The sequence below is a fragment of the Dreissena polymorpha genome, chromosome 3, assembly GCF_020536995.1.
Source record: "Dreissena polymorpha isolate Duluth1 chromosome 3, UMN_Dpol_1.0, whole genome shotgun sequence".
NCBI classification, from domain to species: Eukaryota; Metazoa; Mollusca; class Bivalvia; order Myida; family Dreissenidae; genus Dreissena; species Dreissena polymorpha.
In genome coordinates, this window is record NC_068357.1 from 127,763,183 (window position 1) to 127,784,431 (window position 21,249).

A 21,249-nucleotide genomic window follows, 5' to 3' on the forward strand; every position below is an offset into this window, starting at 1 on the left:
GTATATATCGTAAATGTATATTTAAACATAAACCACAGGAGTTTGAAATTCTATCAATATAGCTAATCTAATGGCTAAATAAAATTGTGTATACCCCTATATAGTATAAAGACTATACTAGCCTTTATACTATATAGGGGTATAATTTTGTTTATTTAGCCATTAGATTAGCTATATTGATAGAATTTTAAACTCCTGTGCATAAACAACAAATAAAGAAAATGATAAACTTCATACCTGTTTTATGACTTATTCCATTTTGATGAATACACGTGTATTTGTTTGTAAACACAATTTGAAACATAAAATAACAATAACTGGTTTAAGGCCTTTTTAGTTCATTTTTTGGCCTTTTTGGTACGCTTTGTGGCCTTTTTGGTACGCTTTGTGGCCTTTTTGGTACGGCCTTCTTGGTATTCGGCCTTTTTGGTATGCGGCCTTTTTAGTTTTCGGCCTTTCTGGACCTAAACCCTACTGGTGTAGCGCTGGTATTGGGTCGTTTCGCCCCAATACATGTTCGCCCTAGATACAAGATACAAGAAACTTTATTTAAAGTCGGTTTTTATAAACAGTTAACATTAGCAATCAAAGCTATTTTCCGACAAAAACAAAGTCTTAACAACAAGATAAAACATACACCTAGATAAAAAGAAATGCAAATTATCACATATAATTTAAAGACATATACGAATGATTGCTAAAAAACAAAACCCTTATTAAAAGTAATTGACCAGTGTATTTAAATAGATACATAAGACTTTTAAAATATATACTTAAGCATACTAATATATATACACAGACATGCAGAATAACAAACACATGAAAATTCACTGTCAGTTTTGCAGGGCAATACTGGATGTATAGTGATATTCACCAGATTTGATCTGTTAAAAACGCCAATAAGAGAGCCCTAAGTTACACTGAGTCGTTTTGACCTGGATCGTGTCGCCCTTACAATTATCCAACAAACTTAGATCCAAGACGTTTGATCAGATGATTGGCTTATTAATAGCATGTGAACATTAAAGGAGTTACCGCGGTGTATTTTTTTATAAACTTTAAGCTAGTTTGCATCTTTTGATCTCAAGATACTCGGAGAAAGTGAATAGAACAAGCAACTTGGTTATGGCATAATTAATTCAAATATCGACCTTATTGCAGACAAATTGTGTTTTCTTGTGAGCAGATAGTCGCCAACATGCCATCCTTTGTGATTTATGTGACATATGGTAACATCGAACATGTGATACAGGTATGATAGGTTTATTTATTATATTTATTTTTCGTGTCCACGGTATTTGTCTGCATGTTGTCGTTGCTGTCCACATTGTACTTAAATTGTTATATCATTTTGTAAGTAAGAGACAGTTGAAAAAAGTTAGAGAAAAACGGAGAATAAGTTGAAGATCAGCACTTTTGTCTCATTAGTTTCCCTTTAAATATTTTAATAATATTTCTATTAATGTCTCAAGCAGATACCGTAAACAGGGAAATAGTCAATTACAATTTATTTATCCCATCAAGAAAGTTTTATTATTTCTACTATTTGAATAAGCTAAAAAAATAAATAAAATAACGATCATGAATTAGATGTAAAAAACGATATTCAACAAATCTTGTAAAAATACCATTACATATATTCTGATCTATTTCAATAACCGTGCTTAACATTTCTTTCATACTTAAAGCATAAAGGGTTTCAAATTGCCGCCTATAGTTAATGATATTTAGTGAGAAGGGCCCACATCGATGATGTTGGTATAACTCTAGGCCCAATCCATTCGTATACATGTACTTTAAACTGTCTATGATATGTTATTGTTTGTAAATGAATGTGTATATACAAAAAATATGTTTAACTAAACTAATGATATTTTACGAAATAAGCAGACGGGTTTTACTGAATTAATTTGCCCCATGGTTACAATAAGGATAGTGCATATCAAGGTATTCTCGGCTTCTAAGATATATCCTCCTGGGAGTATCATCAGCTAGGCCCGTACATGCCAGCTGAAACTGCATTTTATATGCAGACCGTGCCATCGCGAGCCCATCGGAGAACCCTTCAATCTCGATCCTATGGAAGAATTGTAAGGTCCTGTAGGGGCCGCCGTCCTGTAGTGTTTCTTCTTTTGCAGAATGCTAACAAGAAGTCTACGTTGTTGACGTGCAGTGTATGTTAAAAAAAAAGAGTCGTTGCCATGCCATTGTCAGCTAATACGGTGACTATTTTAATACATATTTACAAGACCAAGTGCACCCCGTTGACTTAAGACTGCCTGTCAGAGCTGAGTTATCGGCAGTGGTAGGCATATTTATTTATTCATTCATTCATTCCGGTACATACGATCAATGGTACGGAGCATTTCGGAGGCAGTCGATGCACCACTATTGTTATTGAGGCATGCTAAAACCCAAATATCTAAGGTTTTATAGGACTTCACACGAGACCAGATAGTCATACATAACATAAGCTTTGGGATCGGCTGCACTTAGTACATCAGTTTATTAATTCATAAGCAACACTATTTATTTCGTGTTTATATTTATGCGGAGTGCTTATTAATTATCTTCATTTTAGATGGTGAGGTTCTCGCCCATTTGTACGAGGATGGCGTCAAATAATCGGTTAAAATACATTTATTTGTAGCCTCGAGCGGGTGTCGTTTTAAAAACCGCGCTACAACAACAACAGTGTTGGAGGAAAAAGTGGATTGTGCGTGGACAAAGTTAAAATTAACAAAAAACAAACAAACAACAAACACCCGACATAGTGGACAAGTTGCATACAGATAAGTGAAACTTCTTTTATTTCTGCCGCTTTCCTGATAATGGAATGATAACGCATATGAATGACTCGGTTGTTAGTTTTGAGTGAAGTGCTTCGCATTTGTTGTTTATATGCCATAAATGGACTGGTCTGGTATTCATTTTGAAGAGTAAGGCTGATATGATAACCTAATATACGTGCAAGGTGCTACCTATTTTACGGGCAAAAGCTTTTTAAGTTTTTTTGATAACCATGTATTTCAAATAAATATATTGACATGATTGTGTTCAAAATATTATATCCTCGATTACCGTAAATTCGCGACCTAAACATTTAATGTCAATATTAAAATAATAACGCATAAAAAACAACGAAAACAAACATTAACCTTTTAAAATAAATTCATTCTTCGCTGATTTTTCCCATTGTGATTTCCAAACAATGTTTTTAAAGCTCTTAAATGCCAATATTGTTGACATAAGTGTAAAGCGTCAGCCATTTTGTTTTACTACCCTTGATTCGCGGGTATGACGTCATACAAAAATTCATTGCAATGTCAAGTAATTAGTAACTGTTCATGAACTGTTCGTGAACCGAGTTCATGAATAGTTCACGAATAGTCAGTGAACAGAAAATGGGCCACGTCTGTGAAATGTTCTTGACATTTTAGTTCATGAACTGTTCATGAACACTATTGGCATGAAGTGTTTATGAAATATTCTTGAAACCTAATGGCATGAAGTGTTCATGAACTATTCTTGGACCATAATGACATGAAATGTTCATGAACTATTCTTGAACCCTTATGGCATGAAGTGTTCATGAACTATTCATGAACACCAATGGTATGAAGTGTTCTTGAACAGTTCATGAACAACACAGTTCTTGAAAAGTTCTTTAGGGTTTTGCTGTTCATGAACAGTTCATGAACACTCCTTCTATTTTTCAATGGCCCATTTTCTGTTCACGGGCTCAGTGAATAGTTCATGAACTATAATTCTTCACGAGTTCATGAACTGAGGTCTTACAAAGGTTATTATAAGTGTAAGCAAACATGAGAGACTACAAACAATGTCATCAGCCACAGACTGCCAGGCTTAGCACAAAGGCTAGTTTCAGGGCTTTTCATCTGGAAATTGGGAAGAAGCCCTAGCCTTGCAAATTGGGAAATTTAAGCGCGATAAATGGCCATTTTGGGAAAAAAACTTTTAAAGCATTTCATCACAGGTAAATCATTAAATCAATTTTAAACAGTCACAATAATGGTTTGAACTTTATTTTTGTTATGAATTAATGACCTGGAAATGTTCTTTTCAAAGATTGGCCAGCTATATTTTCAAACAGATAAACTTTTCAACAGGTAACAGCAGTTTTTGAACAGTAAACTAAAAGTTATCTCTTTTTTCGTTATGACAGACTCTGTCACAGTCACACAATTCAGAACTTCACAAAGCCATTTCCCTTTGTTTTGCATTTTTAAACTTGTCAACTAGAAGCTCCCATTCTATTTCACTGAAATCATGTTGATATGAACTGATCCTCATCAAGTCATCCAAATGTTTTGTTGACAGGGAGGTCCTGAGGTCTGAACATATATCGTTCATGGTACTAAAGGAACGCTCCACAACAGCTGTTGACTGTGGTATGAGCATGGCAAGCCAGGGCTTTTCATCTGGAAATTGGGAAAAAGCCCTAGCCTTGCAAATTGGGAAATTTAAGCGCGATAAATGGCCATTTTGGGAAAAAAACTTTTAAAGCATTTCATCACAGGTAAATCATTTAATCAATTTTAAACAGTCACAATAATGGTTTGAACTTTATTTTTGTTATGAATTAATGACCTGGAAATGTTCTTTTCAAAGATTGGCCAGCTATATTTTCAAACAGATAAACTTTTCAACAGGTAACAGCAGTTTTTGAACAGTAAACTAAAAGTTATCTCTTTTTTCGTTATGACAGACTCTGTCACAGTCACACAATTCAGAACTTCACAAAGCCATTTCCCTTTGTTTTGCATTTTTAAACTTGTCAACTAGAAGCTCCCATTCTATTTCACTGAAATCATGTTGATATGAACTGATCCTCATCAAGTCATCCAAATGTTTTGTTGACAGGGAGGTCCTGAGGTCTGGACATATATCGTTCATGGCACTAAAGGAACGCTCCACAACAGCTGTTGACTGTGGTATGAGCATGGCAAGCTCCAGCATTGTATGTACACGTGGGAAACATGCTGTCAGACCGGTGTCTGTCTGCAATTTCCTGTAGACATCAGACACAGTTGTTACAGGTGTAACTGCTCTATTTCTGAAAATTTGTAAATAAAAAACTGTTGAAAAATAAATGATTGAAAACAATACTTTTGTACAATTCTTATTTATACTGAGACATTATTATTGAAAATGTTGAAGTTAACATTACATAATAAAATTTTAGATACAAAAATAAATGTTACTAGCTGTATACAGAATCAAATTCATTTAAATCAATGATCACTGTCTGGCTGACTAAAATAGAAAGACAAATTTACAAATTATTAAGAAGAGTTGATGAACCGATGGAAAGCTGTAGAAATAACGTCAAATGAAAAATAACAGATGAAACATAGAACAGAAACACAAAGATATCTGAGTCATCATGATGTAAAACAATGTTGCAAAACTTAGAGGGTCATAATGATAATGGCCCTGAATTGCTCACCAAAGTTTCTCATTTTTGACATCTGGTCATATTATTGTTGAGTGGTCCGGAGCAGAACAATTTGAGCAGTTTTGGAGGAGGGCCACATGAGAAACATTTGAGTGAAATCTGTTATGTAAAGAAACAAATGTGATCACTAGAGTGTTTACAAGCTTTTTTCTTTTTTAAGCTCTGGCAGCCATCTTGTTCATAGTTGCATAGAAATATGAACAAAGTTGGTAAAGGGCAAACCAAGGATCGTTAATTCATGTGAAGTAATTTCAAATTCTAACCAGGTGCATGACGGACATTGATCGATCACAATAGCTCACCTTGTCACTATTACACAGGTGATCTAATAATGAACAACAACTTCAAGTGAACTAATAATGAACAACAACTTCAAGTGAACTTTCGAATTTGATATCTAACTCTCAGTGACTAACTTCATCAGAAACATGTGCGTTCTAAAAGAAAGCAACTCTTGCTCAACTACTGGGTCTACATCGGCTGGTGCCACTGACACATGCCCTTGAAAAGTGTCTGTCTGTTGTTGACCATAATGACTGGCTAGTGTCTTTATCTTGTCCTATGATAACAGTTATAAACAGCAAAATCTTTTGAATGATCATTTTAACTGAAAACAAGACCTTTTACCTTAATGTCAGGTTAATATAATTCAATCATATACTAAATAATTATTAATATCAGTCATACGGTATATGATTTAAATTATCATCAATTATCACAAAATTGAATGTAACATTTTGTGATAATTTAAATCATATACTTTATAACATGTTATCTGCAAATATTTGTATAATCATGTTAATATGATAATGTTTGAATATAAAAACATACCTTTCCATAATCCCGCAAGTCATCAGCACTATCGGGTAAGTTAACTGGATCCAGAACACCGAAAGCGGCCAAGACAATAGATGTGACAGTGAATGCGTCTTCGATTTCAGAAATAAGCTCATATATGAAAGGTACCCCTGTAGCCTGAAGAAAACCTGAAATAAGGTTTGTATGATTGATCATTCAGCAAAAACATCCTGGTTGAATAATGCCAACTATACAATTTCAAAGTTATAATATGTACTTTGAAATAAGTAATTCCCAAAACAGGAATACCCTAATTTAAAAGTGCACTGATGCGTCAAGGCTCAGTGAGCAGGGATGATGTATACGTACCTATCATAAATTGTTAAATGTTTTTGTTTAAGATTATTTTATAGATTATTTTATACGACTCCCACTTCACATACCCTGTGGAGTTAGTTCATTGTTATCGTCCCTCAGTCTGCGCGCCAAATCTGTCCGGTCTTGAATTACACCCAGCAAGTCATCACATTTTCTGAAATTTATTTTCGTTAAAACGGTTTGAACTTCAAATCAAGCATAGAGCAATATTCATATTAATTCAATAATATTTTCTGCTAAAAGTTATCTTTCTCTTAAATCAAAATTTTTGAAGAGAGTTCAAAGCTCAATACTGTAGTTTTTATAAATGTGGTGAAAATAATGATTTTGCCAGAAGAATCATATCAAAAACTCTGATAGTTCCCAATTTTTTTAAAGAAGACTGTTACTGACAAAACGTAAAACAGATACATATATATACTACTAGCAATCTGCATAGACCTGTTTTTAAAAGTTAACAACTTATATACTGTTTGAGAATAATTGTAACATGAACCTGAATTCCAAATCCTCAAATTGGCCATCCTGGTAGTTCTGTATCAGACCATGGAGATCATGTACACAAGCCTTTACACGTTCCGTCAAGTTGGTAAAATAGCCAAGGTCGCTTTGCAAATACAATGAGAGGAAGTTGACTGGTTTGAGTACGTCTGTTAACATTAGGATCATGAGTACAGTCTGACGGTCTGATGCCTTTGTCCTGATGCCGGTAATCTCTGGTTCTCTTGTGTCATCAAGTATGCTATCCAAGCAATCGAGCAAGGATTCATAACGAGAAATGAACCGTGTGCACGCTTTCAGATGTGACAATCACCTACAAAAAATAAACAAATGATTTCAACATTTTAAACAGTAGTTACATTAAATCATTCGTTAAATTAAAATGTCAGAGTGTTCTAGGTAAAGCAGAAATTAAGTGGGGTCACTGTACAAGCCTGAAATAAGTTGTATTAATGTTACTAAGAAGTGTTTGTACTTATAGAATAGATAAAACGGTTGAGTATAATAACTCAAAAGCATATTATAATTAAACAGTAACATGTCATTTGCTGCCTGGCTTTTAAAATACCTTGTGGCTGCAGCTCTGATGAAGGTCAATGGTTTCTCGTCATAGAGCTCTTGCATTTGTTGAAACACTGCATGCCGTTTTGCGGAAAAGTGGAAAAGCTTCCAGATCGAAACAAGAACACCCTCCACGTCAGACAATGTTGCGTTCTTTTTGAGTAGGTGAGTGAAGCAAAGCGCAAGGCGATGGTTGCGGCAGTTTACATATAGGCTGTGAGGTGACATATGTCGCACCCTCTTCTGCAGACCTGAAGTGAAGAAGAACTGTTTAAATAACCTGTACATTATTAATAATTCATAGACTTAAACATTCTACCTTGTAATTTGTTTAAAGTGTGAAACAATCCGCAAAATGAAAGTGCGTCAAACAATTCAAATATTTCAGTTTGTGAAGTTTTTATTGCATGAAATAATTTGGTCACTTGACTGTAATGTACCTGTTCTCTCGCCACTCATAGTGTTACAGCCATCAGCAGGAATGAAGCGAATGTTCTTCACGTCCAACTCTTTTGATACACAAAAGGTCTGGACAGCCTCCTCAAAGTCCAACGCTTTGGTGCCATTGATGTGGACAAGCCCGAGAAACTTCTCATTGGCACCATTTTCGCCTACCCATCTGGCCATAATTGATACTTGTGATCTGTTTGCATTATCGGTGCTTTCATCCAGAAATATTGTAAACTTTCTATCTCTCATTTCAGCAATGGTCTTCCTCTCGATGAAATCACTTACAAGTTCTACAAACTCTGTGGCAGCCCTAGGAGACAGATAATTTACATCAGCCGCCAACATACTGCTTACAACAGGATCACCTAAACTTCCCAGCAATTTCGCAATTTCTGGCAGATTTTCACAATGACCCCACTTCTGATTGACCAGAAACACTGTGACTTTGAGGAGCTTTTTAATGTAACTTCTGTTCTGCTCTTTCTCTTGTTCACTTTTACTTTCCTTCTTGGATTTCATATTTGATAACATATCATTGAAAGTGGTAACATTGGTTGAATACGAGGAATATCTGTCAACACTCATTTTATGCCTTATACTGTTTTCATGTAGTTCTAACCTTCTGGTTGGGTGTGAACCAAGAACAGCGCCAGTGGAAGCAAAGGCTGTTTCAATTGATGAGTTTCCGCCAAAGAGCTCACAAAATTTGCAGATATAACCCTTTTTACTTGAACTATGATACATCCATGGATAACGGTTTTCATATTGTAGAACACATTGCTTTCTGTTGTCAATATCAATTTCTGTTTTGGGTGTCTTATTGACCGGGTTAAGCTTCAAAACCTCATCACTGCCACTGGATTGCTTACTATCACCCTCTACATGACTTATTATTGAGCTTCATTTGTACTTGTGACTGATACAGACTGTGACGATTCAGGTGTCTTATTTACTGATTCAAGCTGTGAAACCTCATCACTGGATTGCTTACAAACACCCTCTTCCTGACTTACACTTACAGCTTCATTAGAACTTGCAGCTGTTTCAGATCGACACGATTCATCGACGACAAGGACGGAAAGATCGGCCTTGTCGGAAGAATTATTGCTGGCGTCATGCTTGTTTTTTTTTAATCCGCAGTCGAATAAAGTTTTTTGATCTTCTTTAGAGTCCAGGAGCTTTCGTTTCTTAACTGATTTTAGGTAATATTTACCATTATGTGACATTTTCAAACTGAAAATTCAGCGATGACACTGGTGACCTCCCTTGCGGCCCTTGTGCAAAAACCGACAATAAAACCCGTACTACGCAATATTCTGTTCTAGACTGGTACACAAATACAATTAAAATTCGGCTTAGCGGTAGTGGGGAAATACCTGAACTGAACTGGTAGTGAAAAAATCGATACCAGACAACAATTACGCAAAATAAACCTTCATCTTTGTTTATCGCTCGTGGAAGCTTTCAATGAAATTACAATCATCTACAAGACCAGTAAAACTATACCGAATAGTAACTTGGCTACAAAACACTATCCGCTGTGTTTATTTTTTTGATTTTCAGGGGAATTTCAATCGTTTTTTTAGCTCATCTATTTTTTGAAAAAAAATTATGAGCTATTGTCATCACCTTGGCGTCGGCGTTGGCGTTGGCGTTGGCGTTGGCGTCGGCGTCCGGTTAAGTTTTGCGTTTAGGTCCACTTTTCTCAGAAAGTATCAATGCTATTGCATTCAAACTTGGTACACTTACTTACTATCATGAGGGGACTGGGCAGGCAAAGTTAGATAACTCTGGCGTGCATTTTGACAGAATTATGTGCCCTTTTTATACTTAAAAAATTGAAAATTTTGGTTAAGTTTTGCGTTTAGTTCCACTTTTCTCAGTAAGTATCAATGCTATTGCATTCAAACTTGGTACACTTACTTACTATCATGAGGGGACTGGGCAGGCAAAGTTAGATAACTCTGGCATGCATTTTGACAGAATTATGTGCCCTTTTTATACTTAGAAAATTGACAATTTTGGTTAAGTTTTGTGTTTAGGTCCATTTTATTCCTTAAGCATCAAAGCTATTGCTTTCATACTTGCAACACTTACTAACTATCATAAGGGGACTGTGCAGGCAAAGTAATGTAACTCTGACTGGCATTTTGACAGAATTATGTGCCCTTTTTATACTTAGAAAATTGAAAATTTGATTAAGTTTTGTGTTTAGGTCCACTTTATTCCTACAGTATCAAAGCTATTGCTTTCATACTTGCAAGATTTATGAACTATCATAAGGGGACCGTGCAGGCAAAGTTATGTAACTCTGACTGGCATTTGGACGGAATTATGGGCCCTTTATACTTAGAAAATTGAAAATTTGGTTAAGATTTATGTTTTGGTCCACTTTACCCCTAAAGTATTATAGATGTTGCTTTCATACTTGGAACACTCACAAACTATCATAAGGGTACAGTAAAAGGACAAGTTGCATAACTCTGGTTGTCATTGTTACGGAATTATGGCCCTTTTTTGACTTAGTAACTTTTAATATATGGTTAAATTTTGTGTTTCGATCCACTTTACTTCTTAAATATCAAGGCTATTGCTTTCAAACTTCAAATACATACATGCTATCATGAGGTTACTGTACCTGGCAACTTGAATTTTACTTTGACCTTTGAATGACCTTGACTCTCAAGGTCAAATTATTAAATTTTGCTAAAATTGCCATAACTTCTTTATTTATGATTAGATTTGATGAAACTACTCTTACCTGACATACCACAATAGACTCCACCCAAACCATCCCCGTGCCCTCCCCCCCCTCCCCCCTCCTCCCCCCCCCTATTTTTTTTTTTTTTTTTTTTTTTTTTTTTAAGATCATCTCACAAATGACCACCACACCCTCACACTATACCCCCACCCCCCCCCCCCCCACCCCACACCCCCCCACCCCACACCCCCCCCCAATTTTTTTTTTTGATTTTTTTTTTTTTTTTTTTTTTTTTTAAGATCATCTCACAAATTACCACCACACCCTCACACTATACCCCCCCCCCATTTTTTTTAAAACGGTTATGTTTGAAATACAGTCCAACCATCGCACCCAAACCCCCCCCCCCATCGCCCCCCCCCTCTCCCCCCCCCCGATTTTTTTAATGTATATAAATGTCGACAACCCCACACTATACACCCCTCTTCACTCCACTCCTCCCTCCTTTGTGATTGAAAATGAGAGTCCCTTTACCTTTAAAAAGAAAATAGATGAGCGGTCTGCACCCGCAAGGCGGTGCTCTTGTTTGGGAAGTCTTTCAGCCAGAGTTGGGAAAAAATAAGGCTTTTTAGAATAGGGAAGGAGCCGAATATCGGTCTCTGTTATATAAGGATGAAAAGCCCTGAGTTTTGAAATTGTTTGTCAATGTCTTCAACACACTGCCATTTTCCTTTGTGGCGTATATTTGAGAATATTGAACACCATGCACTGCCTCCGGGTCCTTTCTGGTATGAGGTAAACTGTTCACATGTGCTCTAGGGAATAAAAATCATAAAAAGGTCTATAGTTAAGAGTTATTTACATTCAAACTATTATAAAAGTAAATCTATAATCAATATACATCGGGATCTGACAACAGGAAATGGACTGAAATGTCTGGTTTTGTTAGGCTACTGCATGGTGATTGGTCTGATATTGTTCTGTAGGACATCTATCTGGGGTAAATTAAACAAGACAAAAGTAATATTTAAAATTCATATGTATATCATAACATATTATATTGGCCCCAAAACTAAGATACGTCCCATAAGTGATTATTTTACATAATAACGAACAAATACTAATTTAATGTACAGTTACTTAGTGCAAGCCCAGTACCTTGAAGACAGAATACACTGCAGTCTGTTTGAAGCTTTTTCCAGCATTTGGTTGTGGATGCCCACTCAAGTTGAATTTTGCCATATGGAGAACATTCATCACCCTGAAATCGGTCTGGTCTGTTCATTACAATAAGTTTCATAAAAAACTTAATTTATAAGCATCTGCATTGCATATGTTATAATTAACATAGCAGATTACTATTTATTGTAGTATTTGATTTCTTTCTTTTTTAGCTCATCTATTTTTTGAAAAAAAATTATGAGCTGTTGTCATCACCTTGGCGTCGGCGTCCGGTTAAGTTTTGCGTTTAGGTCCACTTTTCTCAGAAAGTATCAATGCTAATGCATTCAAACTTGGTACACTTACTAACTATCATGAGGGGACTGGGCAGGCAAAGTAATGTAACTCTGACTGGCATTTTGACAGAATTATGTGCCCTTTTTATACTTAGAAAATTGAAAATTTTGGTTAAGTTTTGTGTTTAGGTCTACTTTATTCCTACAGTATCAAAGCTATTGCTTTCATACTTGCAACATTTATTAACTATCATAAGGGTACTGTGCAGGCAAAGTTATGTAACTCTGACTGGCATTTGGATGGAATTATGGGCCCTTTATACTTAGAAAATTGAAAATTTTGTTATGTTTTGTGTTTTGGTCCACTTTACCCCTAAACTATCATAGATATTGCTTTCTATTAGCAGAGGTGGTTGATTTCCAGGTTCAATTAAATTAATGTCTTTCACACCTTTTTCTTGATAGAAAGGCCCATGATAATTACCACCATCCATTCTTGTTGTCTGAAATAACACAAAACATATTGCTACAAACTTTTAACAACAAATCAACACATAAATATCCCTATGTCCGAAATTTAAAATATCCGAAACATAGTACATCGGGTGAAAAATCTAATTTTGATTTCAGAAATTGTTGGTGTGTAGATTAAAATATATCCTTCCCAGAACAATATAATAATGAAACTATTTAACAGAAATGCTCACAAATGCCTGTTGAAACAAGTTTTCATGCGTTTTTTGTTGTGGAGAAATTAAATGGAACAAATAAAATGGCGGACGCACTCGGTTGCTTTTTTTTAACAAAGACCGTTGATTTTGAACTAGCATGTGATAGTCAATTCTAATCCAACTTTAAACATCAAAACATCAAAATGAAGGTAAGAAAAAAAAGGATTTTGACAGAAGTTGAACAAAAAGCATTTACCTTCTATTATTCCAATAGCATATTATACACTTTGAGTGATCTTTTTGAAACCATTTTTCATCCGATTGTGTCGGTCAGTCGGACCGATTATCTTATATCACTTGTCGGTCCTTAGAAAAAAAGTTGCCGGTCAGGACCGGCGGACCGACGGTTTTGGCGAACCCTGTTTTAAAATAATCTTTTTTTTTAAGATCACCTAACAAATGACCACCACACCCTCACACTATACTATACCTCCCACCCCACCCACCCAAATTGTTTTTTTTTTAAACGGTTAAAAAACACAAATATTTATTTTTTATTAGTTTATGTTTGAAATTGAAATACCGTCCAACCATCGCACCCAAGAATACCCCCCCCCTCCCCCCGAATTTTTGCGATTTTTTTTATTTGTTTTGCTTTTTTTTCCCGCATTTTTGGAAGATAATGTAATAAATGTCCACGCCCCCACACTATACACCCCTCTTCACTCCACCCCTCCCTCCTTTGTGATTGAAAATGAGAGTCCCTTCACCTTTAAAAAGAAAATAGATAAGCGGTCTGCACCCGCAAGGCGGTGCTCTTGTTACTTAATGGCAGGCACAGGAAAACCAGCACTGAGTACAAATTGAAATAAAATTATAAACAAAAAAAAACAAAACAATTAGTACACATTGAGTTTCGGTTTGGAATGGTTTATCCACACATGTATTTATGTGTGCTTAGAACATCTGCTGACAAAAGAGAAATATTGTTAATAAAAGAACAAGGTAATTTAACTGTTTAAAAAAACAGTACATTTGGTATTCATGTTTTCTACAAAGGCTAATTGCCTCAATGTTCTTATTATGTACACTATTATGCAAAAAAATAGATTGCATCATTAAACAAAGTAAGTGCCACTGAATCTCCATTGGTCATTGTGGGCTCGGGTATAACTTTAAGTAAAGACAATTAAAGGCATCCCATCATACTCCCAGTATATTTTTCTAACCCCATGTGTTTGTATTTTTAAGTATACCGAAAAGTACCTGGGGTACTTTAAAGTAGAACCTGAGCTTACAATGATCAATTGGTTGTTGTTGGGGCATGCACTTCTTTAAAGTACCCCGTGTATGCTTAAGTATTCTACAATGTACCCCGGGTACAGAAAATAAGCACCTGGCCATAATCTGTGGTACTTATTTGTATATTTTCTGTGCCCGGATACTCTGTAGTATACTAAACAGTACATGTGATACTTTTAAGCAGTACCTGAGCTGACAATTACCAATGGAGCATCACTGAAGATTTAAATTACAACCATTTATCCACTTCAATGTAAACATTCTTCAACAACAAGACGTTTAAACAATAGATAAAAATAAGCAAACTGAAAAACGATACTAGCATAGAATTGTTATGGAGCAAACACTCATCACCATCCAATTCCGTGTCCAGGAACGAACCCAGCATAGTTTCCAGTAGGACTAGGATACTTGGCACGGATGACTTTAACACAACAGGCAGGTACTGTCCTGCGGTCATCCTGTTGAAGGCGTCCGTGGATCCATAGTACGTACTGGCGATATGCCGCATGTCGCATTGAGCGATGTGTGGCCTCCACATCTACTGCCTGATGGGCGAACACATCATTTCTAAATGTTTGCTGGATTTGGAGGGTGAGCGGATCAGTTACCACTTATCCCATTTCCTGAAAGATATGGCAACATTAAAAACTCAACACCCGTTGATAAATCTTGATAAAGAGATGTTTTTGTCATTTTTTTAGGATGAAGGAACATAACCGCCACATTTTTTATACTTAACCAGTTAACTTTTCTCCACTTTTGATATTTAATTGAGACATTCTTGATACTGGTATTACATACATACATACATATATATATATATATATACAGGGATCATATTTTCCCGCAACATCAATCGGTCTGGATTTAAATGGGGAAAAAGTGTCCGAAAATTTATATCCGAAATCACGACAAATTACGTTAACATATATACCATTGATTTTGCCATTCATGAAGGTGGTATAATAAATGTACAAGTTTAATTGCCTTTGGCATCTTTTTTAAACGGAACATACGAGTTTTCTCAATTGGTTTTATGATATTTTTTCTCTTTTATTGTTGTTTCGTGTGCTGTTGTATCTGACTTTTTTTCATCTTTGTCAATATCTATTATTTATCTGTGCAAGTCTATACCGATGTTTTAAATCGTTGTCGACTCGATAATAGCTTACATACATGCACTGAACCTAACAAATGTCTGTGCGTAGGTTGGATACTGGCAACAACAAAACCAAATAGTTGAGAAATAATTTGTGTACGTTATTTTTTATTTTAAAAAACCCACGGCCGATAGTTAAGATGCGTAGGGATTTAATCACGAGTGATAAGCACTAGTGATTTGAAACCACGCATCTAAACTTCCGGTCGTGAGTTATTCAACAACATACAATTAAGTACACGAATTATTTTGATTCTAACACGATTTTAACTAAAGATTTATACAATGTATATTATTTTTCTTGTGTGGTATTTTATGTGAAGTTCCGCCCATAACAATAACTTTCGGCTGTTCTGTCAATCAGATCAGCAACTTCAATTTATTTATTGCCGGATTATTACGCTGGTGGAAAATGTATCGGCATGTTTTGTTTAGTTACAGCGCGTGTTTTCAGTGTATAAGGTCCGCCCCCAATAATTATGAATTATTGCAGAATATCCGATTTTCTTCTTTGTTTATATGAAAGTTTACTGTATCATGCACGAATTGCACACTTTCCACGAGGATTATGAACATTGAAGTTTTCATCTCCGAAGAAACTGTCAACGATTTTACACATTGCGGACCGATTAGTGTGCTAGGTATAAGCCAGTGAAATTATCGATGGATATAGACAAGGGGTTATTCACGCATGACTAATACACAACCGCGCGAATTTTCGCTGCTTGGGGTCATACTCTGATACTAGTCGGCTGACACACAATAAACTGGTCCTGACCGGTTTAGAGACTGCAGTGAATGGTTTTCACACCTACTCGAGATACGAATGTAATTATGGTAGATCTATGCTAGCATGTGCACTGTGTAATCGATTTCATGACATGGGTATTTTAGCACACAGAATCGGACCGACTGTTTGGGATTTTCAATCGGTCTTTCACGACCCCAATCGGTCTAGGATCGACAAAACCGAAAAAATATGATCCCTGTATATATATATATATATATATATATATATATATATATATATATATATATATATATATATATAAATATGTGTCATAGGCTACAGAAATCAGTACAAACGAGGAAAAATCACATTTTCTCAGTACAAACGAGGAAAAATCACATTTTCGTTTTTTGTCATTTTGTAAAAGATAAGTGCAAGCATAAGTCAAATCCAAAATTTTATGTTTCTATCTATAACAGTTTTTGAGATATTGAGTTTTGAACACATGCACCCTTTATGGGTCATTTTCAAAAAAAGTATGATTTTCAGGTCAGGAAAAATGACTAAAGTTGTGTGCTTGAATTTGTATTTTAATGAATTAATCTTAATTTCAAACAATTCAAAATCATAAAACTGTTAAACATTTTTCCCAAATAGTTTGATTCTGGTAATCAAATAGTAAAACATGTAGCTTGCAACAATAAATTGTCACTCCTGTTACCAATTGTTTTTGAAGCAGTCTTTCTGAAATACCCGAGTATTACTCTTGTAACATGTACTAAATTGAATTAAAGGATCTGAAATACATTTCAGAATATCATTGTTTCACATTTTTCTAAATTTCTTCAAAATGTTACACTTAAATAGATACTTTTTACAAAAGTTAATGATTTTACAATAAAATGTTTGATATTAACGTTTGTACATTATCTGGATGTATGTTTCCAAACTTAAAATAGACAATGACATAATATCCTATAAAACTCGACTGCTTGTAACAGTCAAATACATAGCTTTGACCTTCTTTTTCGTAAATGTTGTCCGAGTAACAGGAGGGAAAATTGGTAACAGGAGTGACCGATTTGGTAACAGGAGTGAACGATTTGAACAGGTTTGAACGATGTGAAGCTTAACATTTTGTAACAATCAACACATATACAGATACATCAATTATACAGTTTACCCTTAATTAACTGTAGTGTGTTTTTTCTTCAAAATATTAATTTATGTATGTTTCAACTGAAACAGATGTATAAACTAATGCAATCAATCACCTTTTAATTATTAAAGAATCTACTTTCATAATATTATAGTCTACACTGTGAGATAAAATCATTATATGAACTGTTTACATCAACCAAAAGTGTGTTTTGGGGAATGATTTCTGTAATTTTTCTTGATTACATGAGCTAAAATAAGCCTCTTCTAATTGTCCCAAAATAGCTACACACAGCAAGAAATATATGTTATGTAGATTGTTTCATTGGTTTGTCCCAATAAGAATGAATTACTAAAAATTGTTTTACTAAAAAATGTTTCATGCAGATCTATAGAAATTTAAATACAGAATTTAATATTCAGTGTAATGAAATTCGATTTATGTGAAATTTAACAATGTGCCAGTCGAATTCTTGTTCTATAATTCAGCTTTTTAATAAAAGGCAGATAAAACAGATCTAATTCAAAGTTTTTCTCAAGTTTGAGACTACGAAAAAAAAACTGGCGATAACTGTCTGATTTCTGAATATAAGTGTGAATATCCGTTTTCTAAGTTATACTATATTACCTATCTAATGAACCAGGTTTACATTCAAAACTTGATATAAAGTTGTTTCTACATTTTTGTAAAAAACTGCTAAAATATAATATTGCGAATGTATATGTATGCAAATTATATATAATAAAACATTAATGGACTCTTAAACCATTGCATATTTTGATGTGATATTGACAAGAATAAATCAATACTGTACCGACTTAGGCTATCCACTCGATCAATACTTCCTCATTCTGGTGAATATCACATTATTTTCAATAGTTCAAGAGTCCATAATTGTATAATATATATTGCATGGATACATAGAGGATATTCGTTGGATTCGGTGGAATATCGATTTTATTTCACGAGTGATCATAGAAAACAATATTTTCACGCGTGGCGATATTCCATCGAATCCAACAAATTTTCTTTTTATTTTATGCTTTTTTCACCGTTTATTTACATTATTAATGAGTTCAACTGGATAATTTCGCTGGATTAATGACGTCATTTCGTCGAAAAAATGACGTCATTTCACAGTAAAACAGTGAAAAATATTGATATTTTTCACTGTTATTTTTCACTGTTTAAAACAGTGGAATACCAATTATTTTTCACTGATATTTCTCTATAAACCACCGGAAAGCATAAAATAAAGAATGTACATACATGTATATAGATAGTATCCATAGTCGAATTATTTTTCTAAATGATAACATTGAATACACGTACCACATTTCACTTATTCATGTTCATTTGTATTGATAACATGTGAAGCTAAAGATAGATCAAATTCAAGAATCGCAAGAAAAAGCACTATTGAATTATCACATACATCATGTGTACCGGTAGTTATTTCATGTCAATTACTGTAAAGATGTCACTTTTGCATTGGATTGTTATTGTCATAAATGTTTTGTTTCTTCAGCACATGCACAATTATCTCGCTTTCTATGTGTTCAACACTCGTTATTTCAAAACTAACTTGTTTCTTGAAACTTTCTTCTTCACTTCTTTTCTGATTGTTATTCTGTATCACATCATTATCTTCAACATCGTGTTTTATAGTGTGACTTAGGTTTCCATAGTTTGTTTGATATGGGAGGATTTCTCTAAGTGTTTCATCTTGTGAATCTAAACCTATACATATTTGCGTATACGATGGTTCATTGTTTGTCACATCAACTGAACGAACATAGACCTTTTCAGTGTGTTCTGGTTTCTGACTACTTGATTTCGCGACATTTTTGCCTTTCAAATCTAATGTCTCTTTTCTGTGATAATTGGATGGTAGACAGTTGACCTTTTTCAGTGAATGGCCTTCACATGTCTTATCAAAGCAGGAGCAGCTCACATCTCTGACATATAGAGATCCTGGAGTTCTAGTTACTACTTGATGTATTCGCATTGTCCCTGGAACTGTTTTCAATGGTACTGCAATGTTTCTCTTTGTAATATCAGCCTCTTCAACATTGTAAATATTTACTTTGCTTGTACTCGACAGTTGATTTAAGAAATCCTGCGCATTCATTATGTCATGGCCATGACTAACTACCCTGTCAGCTGCCCTTTTCAGAGCTCCACCTATACCATCAGGAATTCCCTTTCCGTGCCCGGCTTCATGGAAGTTCCACGTTGCTGCCTCAAACCCATGTTCATAAATCTCAGACTGAAACAGACAGAAGTTTCCCTTTTGGCGATATTGACTAGATGGTCCGTCACTATAAAAATGAACTGTTGTTACTTGAGTGTGTTTTACTTTAATCTCCCTCAGAACTGGAGAGAGATACGCCCAGATTGCAGATGGATCATGTCTCAAACAGTCCGACACACCACAAAATGATTCAACTTCTGTCATTCCACCAACAAGATAAAATCCAGTGTGAAGGCTTATTTGAGGTTTAGAGGCACCGAAGTGCATACTTTGTATTTCTCTATGCTGCTTGGCAACATAATTTTCTGCAAAGTCAACGTGAATTAGGCATTCATCGTCCTTCATGTTACTTTTCAAATATTTGGAGTGACCTATCTGGTTGAAAATATTGAAATGGTGCCTTTTATAACAGCTGAACATTTCCTCGTTTAGTTTTTGGCAAAGGGCTGCTACAGTGCCTGTTTGTATAGCTTTAATTGTTAGTTGTATTTGTTTACTTTCACTCTTAATTTGTCTCTCCTCTTTAGATGCTATACACTCAGGCCACTTCACTTCTGAATCTGGGTCTTCTATTTTCATGGGTATTTCTTTTTTGGAACATTTGTCGCACGAGCTATACATGCAGCTCTTGTTTTCAGTATTACAAGCGGTATGATTTACCAAACTTTCAAGGTTACGGGTGCCTATTACGCCCCTTTAAGACCTCTGCCATCATCTTGACATTCTCGCACTTCTTACACAAGCAGGTATCTCGGTCACTATCCTTTGGTTGTTTCACCCAAAAAGAACGCACTCTTGTAAAGCTGGTATAGCTTATTTTGATGTTTGTTTCTGACATGTATCTAACATGTAAATTTTCTAATGAATCCAATAGTAACCTTTTCTGCTGTTTGTATTTCTGCTGTGTAACTGTGTTTTTGTAACCGCTGACTATTCTAGACACATCATCTCTTTCATAGAAATCTTGAATACTTTTTCTCAACCTATGTATCAAAGACCCTTTCCTTTTTCTATCCTGTTTTTGTTGCGGACCAAACTGCTTCATGGCAATCGTTTTTAGCTTGTACTTTCTAAGTATGCTTCCGCAACAAATTTCACTAACTGTTTTCTTATGTGCAGTTTTCTGTCTGTATTTGCGCTTTATTTGGTCAATAAGACAGTTGTGAAACATCAAATTTTTTTTAACCTCCTTTGATGACCGCGAAAAATTCTGCAGAAGTTTTTTTGTTCTAGATCTTGGTGTAATCTGCTGGCTTCCACTGACTTTCTTTGATCTTTCTCTCTCCCATCTCTTCCTGTACATTTCTGCTTTCTTTTGAGCTGTATCCAGCTGCCTTTGCATATATCTCAATTCTACCGTCTGCTTGTATTTCAGCTTTGACAATGATTTTCTGCACGTAGAGCCTGTGTCTGTGGACGTTGACGCAACATTGTGGTTTTCTGTAGAACTGGCAGGTGTTTGTAAACATTCAGCATTCATTTCTATTGATTGTTTTCTTGAAAGGTTTTGACGTTTCCTCGATTGCTTTCTTTGTAACCGCTTTCCACGCTCGCTTAAGTCACCTATCAATTTCTTCTTGCCAACAGCTTTATCTGCAATATATTTTTGCTTTTCTTTCTGTAAATAAGCCTGGCGCCTTTCCTTA

General features: G+C 35.1%; 1 protein-coding gene and 1 pseudogene across 1 annotated transcript; both read right to left on the minus strand.

The window, feature by feature from the left end:
* Positions 1–4,758: 4,758 nt before the first annotated feature.
* On the minus strand, positions 4,759–8,686 carry LOC127872582 (uncharacterized; annotated as a pseudogene).
* Positions 8,687–11,530: 2,844 nt separating this feature from the next.
* LOC127872583 (uncharacterized) lies at positions 11,531–15,022 on the minus strand. Its single transcript, XM_052415909.1, has 3 exons — positions 14,653–15,022; positions 12,027–12,129; positions 11,531–11,683 (listed from the first exon to the last, which is right to left on the minus strand). The coding sequence occupies exons 1-3, from the start codon at positions 14,814–14,816 to the stop codon at positions 11,531–11,533; spliced, it is 420 nt and encodes a 139-aa protein (XP_052271869.1). The 5' UTR covers positions 14,817–15,022.
* Between the last annotated feature and the right edge of the window lie 6,227 nt (positions 15,023–21,249).

Excerpts from the sequence above, each read along its gene's own strand:
- LOC127872583 (XM_052415909.1), bottom strand. The coding sequence starts at position 14,816 with ATGCGACATGCGGCATATCGCCAGTACGTACTATGGATCCACGGACGC. Across the intron at positions 12,130-14,652 it reads CCTGGACACGGAATTGGATG|GGTGATGAATGTTCTCCATA; the intron begins GTGATGAGTGTT and ends GACCGATTTCAG. Across the intron at positions 11,684-12,026 it reads CAGTGTATTCTGTCTTCAAG|AGCACATGTGAACAGTTTAC; the intron begins GTACTGGGCTTG and ends TTTATTCCCTAG.